The sequence below is a fragment of the Euprymna scolopes genome, chromosome 16, assembly GCF_053919585.1.
Source record: "Euprymna scolopes isolate OS-2025 chromosome 16, ASM5391958v1, whole genome shotgun sequence".
NCBI lineage: Eukaryota > Metazoa > Mollusca > Cephalopoda > Sepiida > Sepiolidae > Euprymna > Euprymna scolopes.
This window is the reverse complement of record NC_136497.1, coordinates 138,307,574-138,325,665: the sequence shown is the minus strand read 5'-3', so window position 1 is coordinate 138,325,665 and position 18,092 is coordinate 138,307,574. Positions and strand designations below refer to the sequence as shown.

General features: G+C 27.5%; 1 protein-coding gene across 1 annotated transcript in view; it reads right to left on the bottom strand.

Moving 5' to 3' along the window:
• LOC145296129 (glutaryl-CoA dehydrogenase, mitochondrial-like) overlaps positions 1 to 18,092 on the bottom strand; it is a 130,446-nt gene that overhangs the window by 10,306 nt on the left and 102,048 nt on the right. Inside the window, exons 6-7 of the mRNA XM_080142285.1 lie at positions 6,552 to 6,681; positions 4,628 to 4,850 (exon numbers count right to left, since the gene is read on the bottom strand). Coding sequence (XP_079998411.1) covers positions 4,628 to 4,850; positions 6,552 to 6,681 — 353 coding nt within the window. The remainder of the gene's footprint in view (positions 1 to 4,627; positions 4,851 to 6,551; positions 6,682 to 18,092) is intronic.

Below are 18,092 nucleotides of genomic sequence, written 5' to 3'. Positions count from 1 at the left end.
AGACTCGAAATTTGATATACAGGGTACTGAGATTTGGGAAAATCTACGTGATCGGTTTGCAGCCAGAAATTTGGCTGTTAAGAGGTCAAAGTTCAACGATTTGACCTTTGAGAACTCTACCAAACTCCTCCGACAATTTTGGGTCTAAACACTTGAAATTTTAGATATAGGTTCCTTGGATTTAACTTAATACCTTGGTTTGAGCCCAAAACAATAAATGTTGGGGGTCATAATAGGGGCCAAAGTTAAAAAAATTGACCACTTTTTTTTTGGCTCAACATACACCTCCAAACACCTGGGCAACGCTGGGCTGAAATGCTAGTTATATATATACTAACAGTTCAGCCCGGCTTTGCTTGGGCCCTAATGTACTGTTCATAATTTTATGTAAATATGTATATATATATATTAAAAAGTTTGACTCGTGTCCAGGTAACTTACATTTAAAATTTCAAGTGTTTAGACCCAAAATTGGCAGAGGAGTTTGGTAGAGTTTGCAAAGATCAACTCTTTCAACATTGACCTCTTGGTAGCCAAATTTTTGCTCAAAAACTGATTAAAAAGCCTGTTGCATGTCTGACTACCCTTTATATAAATTTCAAATGTTTAGACACAAAATTGGCTGAATAGTTTCCTAGAGACCACAAAGGTGAAATCTTTTTAATTTTGACACCTTGGCAGCAAAATTTTCGGTAAAAAAAAAAAAAAAACGATTAAAAAGCTTGCCTTATATCTGAATGCACTTTATGTAAAAATTCCAATGTTCAGACCAAAAATTGGCTGAGTAATTTAGTAGAGACTGCAGAGGTAACTTTTTTTTTTTTAACTTTGACCCCAATTTTAACCCCTTACTATTTATTGTTTTGGGCTCAAATCAAATTAAAAGTTTGACCCATGTCCAAGTAACGTACATCTAAAATTTCAAGTGTTTAGGCACAAAATTGGCAGAGGAGTTTGGTAGAGTTCTCAAAGGTCAAGTCGTTAAACTTTGACTCCTTGATAGCCGAATTTCTGGCCGAAAACCGATTAAAAAGATTTTCCCAAATCTCAATACCCCTTATGTCAAATCTCGAGTCTGTAGACTGAAAATTGACAAAGTCATTTGCTAGGGGAATGTACACACAATTTCACTTTTATAGATATACTAGCGGGGGTACCCGGCGTTGCCTGGGTGTTTGGAGGTGTGTGTGGTTTTGGGTAAATCAAAACTCCGGGGGAGGGGGAGTTTTGGTAGGTAAGTATGAGGATCGAACCCGAACCCTTGAGACGAAGTTGGAAATTAAAGTGTGAAAAAAAAAAGTGTGCGACTTTAACCATTGCGCCACCGCGAGATACTAACGGAAACACGTTTGTATTTATTTAACTATTTAGAACTGACAGGTGTACGTTTTAATGACTTAATGAGATCAACTTTGTACTGTGGGACAGTATTTTATTTACTGCGGGGACATTTTTTTTAATTTTTATTTCCCCAAGATGTTGGGGGGGGGGGACCAGCTCCCCATAAAAAGGGGATTGTCCAAATTGACTAGCAATTGTCTGATATAAGGAAAATATTTCCACATTGATCAAATCTGATTGCTTTCGGACATTTCCGGCAACCGGAAAAATACCGCTCGAATTAGTGTCGCTTTTATTATACGCAAAAGCCTAATCCACCTGCGGCGAGCGAAAAATGTTGAATATTTATCTTTTCAAAGTCAAGCAAATTAAATAGACAGGCGACCTCCATTGTTAACTCGTAGATATTATGATTTATATGTGATATAAAAAGTTTTAAGAAGTTGTGAGCCGACCGACCGCTTCGCAGAAAAAAGCCTTTTACAGACATACACAAAAAGTGAACATACACACATACATACATTTTCGCTTTTATATTTATAGACTAGCGGGGGTATCCGGGTGTTTGGAGGTGTGTGTTGGTGGGGGGGGGTAGATTAAAACAACACTGTTAAAAAAAAAAAAAAAAAAAAAACATTGGCCGGTTGTTTGGAGGTGTAAAAGAAAAAAAATAGTTTTAGTATAAAGGTAGGCTTGAACCCCAAACGTTTAACGTGGAGGTGGAAAGGAAATGGAAAAAAAAAAAAAACCCTGCGACCTAACCATCTCGACCACGGGAACAGATGAATTGATAAGTGTGTTAAGTTGACAAAATTAGCAGGTGCGACAGCCAGTTTCTGTTTTCCCCGCTACACGGCGATCAAACATCGAAAAAAAAACACAAAAAAAACTAACGTAAGGCAAACGAACGATGAAAACAGAAAAACAAATACGTGAAAAATGGCTTAAATAAGCCTGTTTCGATATTAAAATTTAAAAAATCGGTGGGTAGCCGGGTGATTTTGGGTGTTGCTAAGAATAAGTGAAGTAAAAAAAAAAAAAAAAAAAAAAAAAGCAGAAAAACGAACGTTACGTGAAAAATGGCTTAAATAACACTGGTTCAATATTTAAATTTAAAAACTCGAAAAAAAAAAAAAAAAAAAAAAAAAAAAAAAAACCATCTCACACCACGATTTGAACCCAAAACGTTTCGATAATGAACCAAGGCCTTAACCAACTGAGCTAACGTGACATACATGAAATTTATTCAGTTTTTCAACTATTTAAAGTAAATCAGGTCACGACGTCATCTGACGCATGCGTAGAATCGGTCATTGTCACGATAGGACCGTTTTTGTTGACCCCCCCCCCCCGGTCGAAAATTGTCGATTTCGGGGTGAAAAAGTCAACGTTTTTGGCCAATTTTTCGAGCAAAGGATGGAGCTTCGATGTGATACCGAGTTTGTGAATTTTCGTCGCGTCTGTCGAAATTTTTAGCAAACATCCAAACATACATACATACATTTTCGCTTTTATATATATATATATATATATATATATATATATATATATATATAAATATGATGCAAGAGAGATAATCCAGATTTCGAAATTTTGTAAGACGAGTAGTCTCCCTTTGACCGGTTCTCTCTCGTTTCTATTTACTTGCCGCTCTACAAAAGCAAAGTTAGACAAAAAAGGTCAGTTTTAAAGACGCGGAAACTCATCCAGCTCTCTAAAAACGGACATTCTAGATTAGAACAAAAATCAAAATTGTCTGAGTCTAGAAGGAATTCTCCTTTACTGACAGAACAAATCAAGCGTAGCATCAGAAACTACGTTCTTCGAGATACAGAAAATAGTAAATAAAGCAATGAAGCAAAGCTTTTGTTTGTTCGAACTACTGTTCTCATCTTAAACGTTATTTTTATAACGTTTCAGTCGATGTAACCTCCGATCTTCTTCACGTATATCTCGTCGAAGTCTGGAATCTTTCTGTCGAACTTGGGAATCTGCACAGAATTTCGAACATCAACCCTTCATTTAATCCATTCCATCAATCCTAAGTAATTCGCAATTATATTTTGAGTGTCACCCACATTAAGGATTGAACCTTAAACCTCCAGAAGAGTCTAACTTCATAACTGAATTTTACCAAGTACTTTATCCACTATGCCACAGATCCTTGAGACCCTTAGGACTTCTACCCGGTCATGTCTAACGGAATGAGAGTATGCTATTTCCATGGACTAAATAAATGGTTTTGTCTGAAATTCCATGCAAGCCTCCCAGCCCAAGTTTGAAAAGACACATCTGGAGAAGGTCAAAGGTTACATTGACCAAAACGTTGTGAAAATGACACTCAAGATGAGAACAGTAGTCTGAATAATCCAAATACGAATTATCAATCCTCATCACAAAAATTCAGAAACATAAAAACAAAAATTATCGTTTATAGAAAGAATGACTTCTATTCATTTCCTTCACTTTTACCTGCACCATAATTGCCGTTGGGGGCATTACAGATCATGCCCTTTATTTTTTATATCATAAAATCAAAAATGATAAATGGATTAATGCATCAATGTTATCAAAGGCAAGTTACCTTTCTACCTTGGAAAAGTTCTTAATGTTTTTATATTATGTAACATGTTTATTTGGTTAAAAAAACAAGTAATATTGAGCACTACTGAACAAGAAAATGTGGCCGCGATGTCTTTGAAGTCTCGATAATCACTTCAAAATAAGAAATAAAACAAAATGGTGGCAGAAACTCACTCAACAATGTTACCCTAACATTTATTGGGTTTCTCTACTTTATCGAAACTTCATAGGTGTACAGAGACACAGAGTCCATTTTTTTTTTTTGCTCTTCGGTAACGCTCAATATTACTTGTTTTTTGAACCAAATAAACATTTTACATTAAATAAAAACACTAAAATCTTCTCTAGTTAGGTAGAAAAGTAACTTATCTTGTTTTTGATAACATTTATCTGTTATATATTTGTTTTTTGACAACTTTTTCGTACCTCTGAATTGTAATACTAATTTTTCTATTTGGTAAAATTTAAAAAAAAAAAAAAAAAAATGCATAAAAAATATTTGCTTTCTGTGTATGGTTTCTAACAGCATTATTGCTAAGTTTTCAAAACACAAATTTAAAAATAAAATGCCTCAAAAAAAAAAACATTTTCACTTTCTAAATGAAAAATGTTTTTAACAATATACAAATTCTTTTCAAATTTAGAATATCATGAAGTTAATAATGCTGTAAAAATATATTAAGATGCTAAAATAGCTGCTTACTGAAAGTCCAGACACATTGGGTAATAAATTTGCACTTGGTACTGGGACATCCTCCATGACAATTTGTCCGGTGATACTTGCTCTGAGGGAGAATTTGCCTTCAATTTTAGGGGCTGAAAGACCAGGCATTCCTTTTTCCAAAATAAAACCACGGACTCTATTGTTGTGTGCTCTGGATTTTCCCCATACAATCATTACATCCGCAATCGGAGAATTTGTGATCCTGGAATTTAAAGAAAAATGCATCACGATGGATTAGTTTGTAAGGTACTTAATGTTGATTATTTTCACCATGTCCGACAGACTTTTGAATTTCAACAACCTTTAAATAAGATTATTCATGTATGTGTTATAGAAGATCAAAACAACATCGATACCGTCAGTTTCAAATCCAAACAAAGGGGACCAATATCTGGTCACCTATGTTGAACTCTCTTCAGTCTTTGTTTACATCTGTCCCTCCGTATAAAACTCTGATATTACAGTCACTGATCTTATTTTCATTTTTACGATCCCTTTTTATTTCTGATATTCGGTTTCAACTACTGATGGAACGATTCCAACATTCTTCCCGATTCCAACACGATTATCAATTCTGTACTAAATTCCCAATTCCGATTATTATATATCTATAGATATTTAACTATAGAGTTATTTTTTTTCTCCTCGATTACGATAAAAAAACATGTTAAAGTGCAGATATTTTCTCAAACGTAAAAATTTTAGTTTTACTATTAGTTTAAAATCAATAAATATTTATTAGTTTATTATTACTACCATAACAGATATTTAACTATGGAGTTGTTAACAGCAGTAGAAGATTTTACTTTAATCAAAGACAAGTAAAAACAATTAAAGAAATCATTTTTGGCATCAGATATTAGGCATAATTTTTTCCGATTCCAATACACCCAAAAAGTTTTAATTTTTCCAATTCCTGATTCCAATTAATCGGCCCAAGACTAGTCTCAACCGGCAATTTTTCTGATATATGAGTAGTTAAGTGAGAAAAAATTAGTTTCTGTTTCTTTAATGAGTAAATTTTAGTAGATTGGGCAACTGAGAACAATAAAATCCTCTCTGAAATGCAAACGAAAATGCAAACTAACCAAAGCAAGGAGACCAGACATGATAATCAAAGAAAAATTGCCAAATTGTAAATTTTGCTGTCTCAGCTGATTACGGAGTGAAGATAAACACTAAGCAAATACATGGGTAAAACGAAACGTGAAATATTAAATTTAATGTTGTACCAATAATTATAGGAGTATTATGAAAATAAAATTTAAAAAAAAAAAAGGTGCTTGTCCAGAAGTCCCCCCTTTATTAACAACAAACTGAGTATGCGGGGTCCCCCTCTGCGAGTGAAAACTTTACTTTCACCATGCCTAATGTTTGTGCAAAATGTCAGAGAAAAATTCTAAAGTGTGGTTATTAAGAAAAGTGCAAACAGATAAACAATTTGAGAGTAATTTTACCCCTATGAGTCAATCAGATTTATCCTGGAAAATCCATTCTGGCAAAAATTTACTTTCATCATGACTAATGTTTGTGCAACATCTCAAAAAATTCCCAGGTGTGGTTATTGAGAAACAAACAAACGAATGTACACGATGAAAGAAAAATATTGTATTTCAAAACTCATTTAAATTGATCAAGTAGTTTTATTTTTAAGAAAATCAAACCAAGGAGTGATTGTCTCACAATGTCATTTTGTGAAAAGGCTATTAGAACAAGGGAGAGAACTTCAAATAATCAAAACTTACGAGATTTTGAAAAGCGATTCTTAACATGGGGAGGGAGATGGAAAAAAAAAAAAAAACCTCATAATATAAACCAATTATGAACCCCTCCATCCTGGTTGTCTCTCTAATTTTGTATTTCCGCATTGATTGGATGGAAGGAAAAACAAATCCATTCTTACCAACTTTTGGATCCGTTTAAAATATACGTATCAGTTGCAGAATCGTATTTGGCATTTGTCTCCATGGATCCTGGATCACTTCCATGGTTAGGTTCAGTCAATCCAAAGCAGCCAATTAATTCTCCTGTGGCTGAAAGATAATGTAAAATCCATATCGATAAACGTGAAATTCTCTGAATATTTTTTTTAATTCTTAGTTATCCCAAACAAAGTACAGTGTCACTTGGATGTAAGGGGATTGGGATTGCACTTGAACTTCTGCACGTTTTTTTTTTTTTTTTGCAAAGGAGTTACCACTTATCAAGGCCAAGAGGCCACTCAAGGATAAGAGTTAATAACTCTACAGTGGTCAATGTCGTAGTAATTGTTAGTTGAAATTTGGTAAATTGGATTACTTAAGGGGGAACGGCTCATCAGGAACTTGTTTACGTTGGACTTGAAGACGACCATATTGTAGTCAATAGGAAAGCAGGAAAACGGAAGACATTTCCACAGGTGTGCAGTTCTAAGAAAGAAGCTTTGTTCATGGAATCTACGTTTAGGTTTAGGCACAAATAAAAAGTGGGGGAAATTATTGATAATGGTTTCAGCTAGACGAGTGTTTTTCATGAAAGTTTGGCGAAAGGGGACCATAGATTGGAGCTCAGACAAGCACTTGCCATGAAAATAACGATAAAGCAGAGACAGGCTCACAACGTCTCTTCTATGAGAAAGAGATTGCAGGGAAGAGAAAAGGGCATCCCCCACTAGGCTACGGAGTCTATTTTGAACTCTGTCAAGGTAGGATAAGTCTTCTTAGCAGCTCCTGGATGTGGCAACAGTACTCCATCCTTGGATGTACTTGGCTCTTATATAGGTAGAGAATTGCATCAGCAGTGAGATATCTACTGGATCGATAGAAGTACCCCATCATTTTTCCAGTGACCTTGGCAACAGATTTGATGTACGTGTTCCATTTCAGATCAGGAGTAATGGTCAAGCCCAGGAGCTCGTTAAAACATGGAGCCTCCCCAAGATGAAAGCCATTCATTTCAATTGATGCCAGATGGGGATCAGAACATTGATGATGTAAAGACAGAAGCTTGGTTTTAGATGCATTAAAAATAACCAGCAGTCAGTACAATCAGAGAAGTAAAAGACCGGGAAAGAATTAAAAATCTAGCAGTTCAAGAGAAGAAACTATTAGAGTAGGAGGCTTTCTGGTATCCAAGGACATCAACAGTGAAGAGGTGTAATTTTGCTATTTGTTGGGTTAGTCGGAGGTATTTATGTCGAGAGAGTATAAGTGCTATTAGTTCAGAGCACATTCCATTAATGTAGCAATGGGACAGAGGTTGTAGACTCGTTTAGTGACTCCTTTCTAAGAGATAGAGGCTAGTGATAGATACACAATACTTCATGCATGGGCGAATGGTGGCTTTGTTGAGATACAGGATACTTTCAGGTATGAGTAATTTTCTATTACGGTAGAGAAAGCCCAACTTTTTTGTCCAGCAGCCTTAGCAACATCTACAACAAATGTTGCTTGTGAATTTTGAGCTGAGGAGTTTGAATAAAGAAACTTTACACATTTATGCTAACAACAAAACAAAATGTAATTCTTAAATCACATTTAAACTAACATAAAAAAAAATAATTCTTGAATCACATTTAAACTAACATCAAAACAAAATGTAATTCTTAAATCACATTTAAACTAACAACAAAACAAAATGTAATTCTTAAATCACATTTAAACATCAAAACAAAATGTAATTCTTAAATCACATTTAAACTAACATCAAACCAAAATGTAATTCTTAAATCACATTTAAACATCAAAACAAAATGTAATTCTTGAATCACATTTAAACTAACAACAAAACAAAATGTAATTCTTAAATCACATTTAAACTAACATAAAAAACAAAATGTAATTCTTAAATCACATTTAAACTAACATCAAAACAAAATGTAATTCTTAAATCACATTTAAACTAACAAAACACAATGTAATTCTTGAATCACATTTAAACTAACATCAAAACAAAATGTAATTCTTAAATCACATTTAAACTAACATCAAAACAAAATGTAATTCTTAAATCACATTTAAACATCAAAACAAAATGTAATTCTTAAATCACATTTAAACTAACATCAAAACAAAATGTAATTCTTAAATCACATTTAAACATCAAACCAAAATGTAATTCTTAAATCACATTTAAACTAACAACAAAACACAATGTAATTCTTAAATCACATTTAAACTCATTAAATCAAAATACGCATTAAACATGTTTAAAATGTTCATACAAAATTGATTGAAATATTTGAAGCTTAAAATATTCTTTAATCCAGTTTTAATTTTAATTTTTGTTTATTTTCTCAAATCATTTTACTTCATCGTCGCCATGTTTAGTTTAATGTCTGTTTTACATGTTGGTATCGTTACATATTGGTCTCCTAGATAACGCTGGTTCACCTGAGTTAAGCAAAAGTGGTTGTAATTATCAATGTTATTGAATAGAAACTATTTCAATAACAGAAAAAGAATGTTTGAATGGTAAAACAATGTATGAGATACGTAATTACAGTTAGGGATATAGTTTTCATAAACAATGATGTTAATACATGACAAAGTTAGGGATTTAGTTTTCATAAACAATGATGTTAATACATGACAAAGTTAGGGATTTAATTTTCATAAATAATAATGTTAATACATGACAAAGTTAGGGATTTAATTTTCATAAATAATAATGTTAATACATGACAAAGTTAGGGATTTAGTTTTCATAAATAATAATGTTAATACATGACAAAGTTAGGGATTTAATTTTCATAAATAATAATGTTAATACATGACAAAGTTAGGGATTTAGTTTTCATAAATAATAATGTTAATACATGACAAAGTTAGGGATTTAGTTTTCATAAATAATGATGTTAATACATGACAAAGTTAGGGATTTAATTTTCATAAATAATAATGTTAATACATGACAAAGTTAGGGATTTAGTTTTCATAAATAATAATGTTAATACATGACAAAGTTAGGGATTTAATTTTCATAAATAATAATGTTAATACATGACAAAGTTAGGGATTTAGTTTTCATAAACAATGATGTTAATACATGACAAAGTTAGGGATTTAGTTTTCATAAATAATGATGTTAATACATGACAAAGTTAGGGATTTAGTTTTCATAAATAATAATGTTAATACATGACAAAGTTAGGGATTTAGTTTTCATAAATAATAATGTTAATACATGACAAAGTTAGGGATTTAGTTTTCATAAATAATAATGTTAATACATGACAAAGTTAGGGATTTAGTTTTCATAAATAATGATGTTAATACATGACAAAGTTAGGGATTTAATTTTCATAAATAATGATGTTAATACATGACAAAGTTAGGGATTTAATTTTCATAAATAATAATGTTAATACATGACAAAGTTAGGGATTTAGTTTTCATAAATAATAATGTTAATACATGACAAAGTTAGGGATTTAGTTTTCATAAACAATGATGTTAATACATGACAAAGTTAGGGATTTAATTTTCATAAATAATAATGTTAATACATGACAAAGTTAGGGATTTAGTTTTCATAAATAATAATGTTAATACATGACAAAGTTAGGGATTTAGTTTTCATAAATAATGATGTTAATACATGACAAAGTTAGGGATTTAATTTTCATAAATAATGATGTTAATACATGACAAAGTTAGGGATTTAATTTTCATAAATAATAATGTTAATACATGACAAAGTTAGGGATTTAGTTTTCATAAATAATAATGTTAATACATGACAAAGTTAGGGATTTAGTTTTCATAAATAATAATGTTAATACATGACAAAGTTAGGGATTTAGTTTTCATAAATAATAATGTTAATACATGACAAAGTTAGGGATTTAGTTTTCATAAATAATAATGTTAATACATGACAAAGTTAGGGATTTAGTTTTCATAAATAATAATGTTAATACATGACAAAGTTAGGGATTTAGTTTTCATAAACAATGATGTTAATACATGACAAAGTTAGGGATTTAATTTTCATAAATAATAATGTTAATACATGACAAAGTTAGGGATTTAGTTTTCATAAATAATAATGTTAATACATGACAAAGTTAGGGATTTAGTTTTCATAAATAATGATGTTAATACATGACAAAGTTAGGGATTTAATTTTCATAAATAATGATGTTAATACATGACAAAGTTAGGGATTTAATTTTCATAAATAATAATGTTAATACATGACAAAGTTAGGGATTTAGTTTTCATAAATAATAATGTTAATACATGACAAAGTTAGGGATTTAGTTTTCATAAATAATGATGTTAATACATGACAAAGTTAGGGATTTAATTTTCATAAATAATAATGTTAATACATGACAAAGTTAGGGATTTAGTTTTCATAAATAATAATGTTAATACATGACAAAGTTAGGGATTTAGTTTTCATAAATAATAATGTTAATACATGACAAAGTTAGGGATTTAATTTTCATAAATAATAATGTTAATACATGACAAAGTTAGGGATTTAGTTTTAATAAACAATGATGTTAATACATGACAAAGTTAGGGATTTAGTTTTAATAAATAATAATGTTAATACATGACAAAGTTAGGGATTTAATTTTCATAAATAATAATGTTAATACATGACAAAGTTAGGGATTTAGTTTTCATAAATAATAATGTTAATACATGACAAAGTTAGGGATTTAATTTTCATAAATAATAATGTTAATACATGACAAAGTAAGGGATTTAGTTTTCATAAATAATAATGTTAATACATGACAAAGTTAGGGATTTAGTTTTCATAAATAATGATGTTAATACATGACAAAGTTAGGGATTTAATTTTCATAAATAATAATGTTAATACATGACAAAGTTAGGGATTTAGTTTTCATAAATAATAATGTTAATACATGACAAAGTTAGGGATTTAGTTTTCATAAATAATAATGTTAATACATGACAAAGTTAGGGATTTAATTTTCATAAATAATAATGTTAATACATGACAAAGTTAGGGATTTAGTTTTAATAAACAATGATGTTAATACATGACAAAGTTAGGGATTTAGTTTTAATAAATAATAATGTTAATACATGACAAAGTTAGGGATTTAATTTTCATAAATAATAATGTTAATACATGACAAAGTTAGGGATTTAGTTTTCATAAATAATAATGTTAATACATGACAAAGTTAGGGATTTAATTTTCATAAATAATAATGTTAATACATGACAAAGTTAGGGATTTAATTTTCATAAATAATAATGTTAATACATGACAAAGTTAGGGATTTAGTTTTCATAAATAATAATGTTAATACATGACAAAGTTAGGGATTTAATTTTCATAAATAATAATGTTAATACATGACAAAGTTAGGGATTTAGTTTTCATAAATAATAATGTTAATACATGACAAAGTTAGGGATTTAGTTTTCATAAATAATAATGTTAATACATGACAAAGTTAGGGATTTAATTTTCATAAATAATAATGTTAATACATGACAAAGTTAGGGATTTAGTTTTCATAAATAATAATGTTAATACATGACAAAGTTAGGGATTTAGTTTTCATAAATAATAATGTTAATACATGACAAAGTTAGGGATTTAGTTTTCATAAACAATGATGTTAATACATGACAAAGTTAGGGATTTAATTTTCATAAATAATAATGTTAATACATGACAAAGTTAGGGATTTAGTTTTCATAAATAATAATGTTAATACATGACAAAGTTAGGGATTTAGTTTTCATAAATAATGATGTTAATACATGACAAAGTTAGGGATTTAATTTTCATAAATAATGATGTTAATACATGACAAAGTTAGGGATTTAATTTTCATAAATAATAATGTTAATACATGACAAAGTTAGGGATTTAGTTTTCATAAATAATAATGTTAATACATGACAAAGTTAGGGATTTAGTTTTCATAAATAATGATGTTAATACATGACAAAGTTAGGGATTTAATTTTCATAAATAATAATGTTAATACATGACAAAGTTAGGGATTTAGTTTTCATAAATAATAATGTTAATACATGACAAAGTTAGGGATTTAGTTTTCATAAATAATAATGTTAATACATGACAAAGTTAGGGATTTAATTTTCATAAATAATAATGTTAATACATGACAAAGTTAGGGATTTAGTTTTCATAAACAATGATGTTAATACATGACAAAGTTAGGGATTTAGTTTTAATAAATAATAATGTTAATACATGACAAAGTTAGGGATTTAATTTTCATAAATAATAATGTTAATACATGACAAAGTTAGGGATTTAGTTTTCATAAATAATAATGTTAATACATGACAAAGTTAGGGATTTTATTTTCATAAATAATAATGTTAATACATGACAAAGTAAGGGATTTAGTTTTCATAAATAATAATGTTAATACATGACAAAGTTAGGGATTTAGTTTTCATAAATAATGATGTTAATACATGACAAAGTTAGGGATTTAATTTTCATAAATAATAATGTTAATACATGACAAAGTTAGGGATTTAGTTTTCATAAATAATAATGTTAATACATGACAAAGTTAGGGATTTAGTTTTCATAAATAATAATGTTAATACATGACAAAGTTAGGGATTTAATTTTCATAAATAATAATGTTAATACATGACAAAGTTAGGGATTTAGTTTTAATAAACAATGATGTTAATACATGACAAAGTTAGGGATTTAGTTTTAATAAATAATAATGTTAATACATGACAAAGTTAGGGATTTAATTTTCATAAATAATAATGTTAATACATGACAAAGTTAGGGATTTAGTTTTCATAAATAATAATGTTAATACATGACAAAGTTAGGGATTTAATTTTCATAAATAATAATGTTAATACATGACAAAGTTAGGGATTTAATTTTCATAAATAATAATGTTAATACATGACAAAGTTAGGGATTTAGTTTTCATAAATAATAATGTTAATACATGACAAAGTTAGGGATTTAATTTTCATAAATAATAATGTTAATACATGACAAAGTTAGGGATTTAGTTTTCATAAATAATAATGTTAATACATGACAAAGTTAGGGATTTAGTTTTCATAAATAATAATGTTAATACATGACAAAGTTAGGGATTTAGTTTTCATAAATAATAATGTTAATACATGACAAAGTTAGGGATTTAATTTTCATAAATAATAATGTTAATACATGACAAAGTTAGGGATTTAGTTTTCATAAATAATAATGTTAATACATGACAAAGTTAGGGATTTAATTTTCATAAATAATAATGTTAATACATGACAAAGTTAGGGATTTAATTTTCATAAATAATAATGTTAATACATGACAAAGTTAGGGATTTAGTTTTAATAAACAATGATGTTAATACATGACAAAGTTAGGGATTTAGTTTTCATAAATAATAATGTTAATACATGACAAAGTTAGGGATTTAGTTTTAATAAATAATAATGTTAATACATGACAAAGTTAGGGATTTAGTTTTCATAAATAATAATGTTAATACATGACAAAGTTAGGGATTTAGTTTTCATAAATAATAATGTTAATACATGACAAAGTTAGGGATTTAATTTTCATAAATAATAATGTTAATACATGACAAAGTTAGGGATTTAATTTTCATAAATAATAATGTTAATACATGACAAAGTTAGGGATTTAATTTTCATAAATAATAATGTTAATACATGACAAAGTTAGGGATTTAATTTTCATAAATAATAATGTTAATACATGACAAAGTTAGGGATTTAGTTTTAATAAACAATGATGTTAATACATGACAAAGTTAGGGATTTAGTTTTAATAAATAATAATGTTAATACATGACAAAGTTAGGGATTTAGTTTTCATAAACAATAATGTTAATACATGACAAAGTTAGGGATTTAGTTTTCATAAATAATAATGTTAATACATGACAAAGTTAGGGATTTAGTTTTAATAAATAATAATGTTAATACATGACAAAGTTAGGGATTTAATTTTCATAAATAATAATGTTAATACATGACAAAGTTAGGGATTTAGTTTTCATAAATAATAATGTTAATACATGACAAAGTTAGGGATTTAGTTTTCATAAATAATAATGTTAATACATGACAAAGTTAGGGATTTAATTTTCATAAACAATGATGTTAATACATGACAAAGTTAGGGATTTAGTTTTAATAAATAATAATGTTAATACATGACAAAGTTAGGGATTTAGTTTTCATAAACAATAATGTTAATACATGACAAAGTTAGGGATTTAGTTTTCATAAATAATAATGTTAATACATGACAAAGTTAGGGATTTAGTTTTAATAAATAATAATGTTAATACATGACAAAGTTAGGGATTTAGTTTTCATAAATAATAATGTTAATACATGACAAAGTTAGGGATTTAATTTTCATAAATAATAATGTTAATACATGACAAAGTTAGGGATTTAATTTTCATAAATAATAATGTTAATACATGACAAAGTTAGGGATTTAATTTTCATAAATAATAATGTTAATACATGACAAAGTTAGGGATTTAGTTTTCATAAATAATAATGTTAATACATGACAAAGTTAGGGATTTAATTTTCATAAATAATAATGTTAATACATGACAAAGTTAGGGATTTAGTTTTAATAAATAATAATGTTAATACATGACAAAGTTAGGGATTTAATTTTCATAAATAATAATGTTAATACATGACAAAGTTAGGGATTTAATTTTCATAAATAATAATGTTAATACATGACAAAGTTAGGGATTTAGTTTTCATAAATAATAATGTTAATACATGACAAAGTTAGGGATTTAATTTTCATAAACAATGATGTTAATACATGACAAAGTTAGGGATTTAGTTTTAATAAATAATAATGTTAATACATGACAAAGTTAGGGATTTAGTTTTCATAAACAATAATGTTAATACATGACAAAGTTAGGGATTTAGTTTTCATAAATAATAATGTTAATACATGACAAAGTTAGGGATTTAGTTTTAATAAATAATAATGTTAATACATGACAAAGTTAGGGATTTAGTTTTCATAAATAATAATGTTAATACATGACAAAGTTAGGGATTTAGTTTTCATAAATAATAATGTTAATACATGACAAAGTTAGGGATTTAGTTTTCATAAATAATAATGTTAATACATGACAAAGTTAGGGATTTAGTTTTAATAAATAATAATGTTAATACATGACAAAGTTAGGGATTTAATTTTCATAAATAATAATGTTAATACATGACAAAGTTAGGGATTTAGTTTTCATAAATAATAATGTTAATACATGACAAAGTTAGGGATTTAGTTTTCATAAATAATAATGTTAATACATGACAAAGTTAGGGATTTAGTTTTCATAAATAATAATGTTAATACATGACAAAGTTAGGGATTTAGTTTTAATAAATAATAATGTTAATACATGACAAAGTTAGGGATTTAGTTTTCATAAATAATAATGTTAATACATGACAAAGTTAGGGATTTAGTTTTCATAAATAATAATGTTAATACATGACAAAGTTAGGGATTTAATTTTCATAAATAATAATGTTAATACATGACAAAGTTAGGGATTTAATTTTCATAAATAATAATGTTAATACATGACAAAGTTAGGGATTTAGTTTTCATAAATAATAATGTTAATACATGACAAAGTAAGGGATTTAATTTTCATAAATAATAATGTTAATACATTAAAAAGTTAGGGATTTAGTTTTCATAAATAATAATGTTAATACATGACAAAGTTAGGGATTTAGTTTTCATAAATAATAATGTTAATACATGACAAAGTTAGGGATTTAATTTTCATAAATAATAATGTTAATACATGACAAAGTTAGGGATTTAATTTTCATAAATAATAATGTTAATACATGACAAAGTTAGGGATTTAATTTTCATAAATAATAATGTTAATACATGACAAAGTTAGGGATTTAATTTTCATAAATAATAATGTTAATACATGACAAAGTTAGGGATTTAGTTTTCATAAATAATAATGTTAATACATGACAAAGTTAGGGATTTAATTTTCATAAATAATAATGTTAATACATGACAAAGTTAGGGATTTAGTTTTCATAAATAATAATGTTAATACATGACAAAGTTAGGGATTTAATTTTTATAAATAATAATGTTAATACATGACAAAGTTAGGGATTTAGTTTTCATAAATAATAATGTTAATACATGACAAAGTTAGGGATTTAGTTTTCATAAACAATGATGTTAATACATGACAAAGTTAGGGATTTAGTTTTCATAAACAATGATGTTAATACATGACAAAGTTAGGGATTTAATTTTCATAAATAATAATGTTAATACATGACAAAGTTAGGGATTTAGTTTTCATAAATAATAATGTTAATACATGACAAAGTTAGGGATTTAGTTTTCATAAACAATAATGTTAATACATGACAAAGTTAGGGATTTAGTTTTCATAAATAATAATGTTAATACATGACAAAGTTAGGGATTTAATTTTCATAAATAATAATGTTAATACATGACAAAGTTAGGGATTTAGTTTTCATAAATAATAATGTTAATACATGACAAAGTTAGGGATTTAGTTTTCATAAATAATAATGTTAATACATGACAAAGTTAGGGATTTAGTTTTCATAAATAATAATGTTAATACATTAAAAAGTTAGGGATTTAGTTTTCATAAATAATAATGTTAATACATTAAAAAGTTAGGGATTTAGTTTTCATAAACAATGATGTTAATACATGACAAAGTTAGGGATTTAGTTTTCATAAATAATAATGTTAATACATGACAAAGTTAGGGATTTAATTTTCATAAATAATAATGTTAATACATGACAAAGTTAGGGATTTAATTTTCATAAACAATGATGTTAATACATGACAAAGTTAGGGATTTAATTTTCATAAACAATGATGTTAATACATGACAAAGTTAGGGATTTAGTTTTCATAAATAATAATGTTAATACATGACAAAGTTAGGGATTTAATTTTCATAAATAATAATGTTAATACATGACAAAGTTAGGGATTTAGTTTTCATAAATAATAATGTTAATACATGACAAAGTTAGGGATTTAATTTTCATAAATAATAATGTTAATACATGACAAAGTTAGGGATTTAGTTTTCATAAATAATAATGTTAATACATGACAAAGTTAGGGATTTAGTTTTCATAAATAATAATGTTAATACATGACAAAGTTAGGGATTTAATTTTCATAAATAATAATGTTAATACATGACAAAGTTAGGGATTTAGTTTTCATAAATAATGATGTTAATACATGACAAAGTTAGGGATTTAATTTTCATAAATAATAATGTTAATACATGACAAAGTTAGGGATTTAGTTTTCATAAATAATAATGTTAATACATGACAAAGTTAGGGATTTAGTTTTCATAAATAATAATGTTAATACA